Below are 1,644 nucleotides of genomic sequence, written 5' to 3' on the forward strand. Positions count from 1 at the left end.
GGTGAGGCCTGGAGCGGCCAGGGCCGGGGCTCTGGTGGGGAGACTCGACCCCCACAGTTGCCCATCTGCTGGGCTGTCCACCTCTTTGCAGCTCCAGGCCAACCGTCCAGCCCAGGGGCCCAGATCCTGCCAGAGCGCTTGATCCCCAGGTCAGGCTGGCCTGGAGCATGCAGGGCGGGACCCCAAATCGGGAGGGAGCAGCCTTTCAGTAGCCCGAGGGCTCCCCGCCCTTCCGCGGGTCCGCTGCGGCGTGCACACAGGCCCCGTCCTGGGACACGGCCTGGACCACGTTCAGGAAGAAGGGCCTCTTGTTCTGCTCTTGGCCCCGGTCCTGGAGCCCCTTCTGAACCTCCTGGAGGGGAGAGGAGGCCGGCCGGTCACAGAGGGGACGGGGCCCAAGCAGGGAGCTGAGGACCCCAACCTGCACAGGAGTAGGGGCGCAGGTCTGGGTGAGGACAGAGGGGCGCTGGACGCAGCCTCGTCTGCAGGACGCAGAGTCTGCGGCCCCCCACTCCACAGGCCCCAGGGCAGAGGCCTGGCTCCAGAGAGGACGACGGAGTCCGTGGCCCCGTCTGGAAGGACCTGAGACAGAACCTCACTTCTGCCCTAAGTTGAGGACACCAGGGCCTCAGCGTAACCCCAGAGGAGTCCAGGGCTTCAGTGGAGAAGGTAGGTGGCGGTGGGGGACTCGGTTCTGAGGGTCTGGAAAGCAAAGCCTCTAGAAGGCAGAGCCTGGGCCCTTTGGAGCCCCGAGTCCTCCATGCTTAAGAAGAGCCCAACTCAGCATCAGGAGGAATGGCCCTGCTGCCATGCTACTGGTAGCTTGGGATCCGCTCTCTCAACACCCACAAGAAGACGGGGGATCCCGGATGCCAGGGATGTGGCAGGAAGACTCCCCAGGGCCCTGCTGGTGGAGGAGTCACTGGAGGCTTCTGAAGACCCACGAGTCCAAGGACACAGACAGGCCCCAGGCCCCAGTGGTCCTCGAGGGTGAGGTGCTCTGAGCACGGCCCTCATGGCTCAGGTCTGAGACGGTGCGTCAGGACCCAGGTATTGGTGTCTGAGGGGCCAAGTGCCCTGCCTGGCAGACTGGTCCCCACGCTTGCCCGTCTGTGACTCTTAACAGAGACCCTGGAGATGCGTGGAGACCTGGCCCAAGGCATACAGGAGCTGAGGCCCCCGCCCCCAGGCTCTGAAGGCAGGCATGGAGGCATCTGCCTCACCTGGCTGAAGCTGGGCTCGAACTCCACCTGGCCCTTGCTGTCCACGTGAAGGATGGGGGCCTTGATGGCGGCTTGCAGGTCAAAGCCCAGCCACAGCTTGTTCATGATGGCCTGCAAGGAAGAGGATGACGCAGGGAGGAAGGCGGGGGAGTGGGGGTACCAGCCACCCTCCCCAACCCCTCCGGGGACAGCAGGGCCGCCCAGCGAGGGCGCGTTCTAGCCGGGAGTCCCCAGACTCACCTGAGCCACCGCAGAGATAATGAGTTCCCCGCCAGCCCCGCCGATCACAAGCTTCGACCCCCGGGCTGCGCTGACCAAGATGGAGGGGACCATGGACGACGGGGGCCGCTCACCTGGAACTGGGGGCCAGACAGGAGTCAGGGCAGATTCGCTTCCCAGCCAGCCCCCCAGGGCCGCCCGC

At 66.1% G+C, this 1,644-nt stretch overlaps 1 protein-coding gene across 1 annotated transcript in view; it reads right to left on the bottom strand.

The window, feature by feature from the left end:
• Nucleotides 1-6: 6 nt before the first annotated feature.
• LOC105005404 (gamma-glutamyltransferase 5-like) overlaps nucleotides 7-1,644 on the bottom strand; it is a 5,793-nt gene continuing 4,155 nt past the window's right edge. Inside the window, exons 2-4 of the mRNA XM_010863388.1 lie at nucleotides 1,464-1,614; nucleotides 1,224-1,334; nucleotides 7-352 (exon numbers count right to left, since the gene is read on the bottom strand). Coding sequence (XP_010861690.1) covers nucleotides 206-352; nucleotides 1,224-1,334; nucleotides 1,464-1,614 — 409 coding nt within the window. The 3' untranslated portion in view covers nucleotides 7-205. The remainder of the gene's footprint in view (nucleotides 353-1,223; nucleotides 1,335-1,463; nucleotides 1,615-1,644) is intronic.

This window comes from Bison bison, unplaced genomic scaffold (genome assembly GCF_000754665.1).
Source record: "Bison bison bison isolate TAMUID 2011002044 unplaced genomic scaffold, Bison_UMD1.0 scf7180017858419, whole genome shotgun sequence".
NCBI lineage: Eukaryota > Metazoa > Chordata > Mammalia > Artiodactyla > Bovidae > Bison > Bison bison.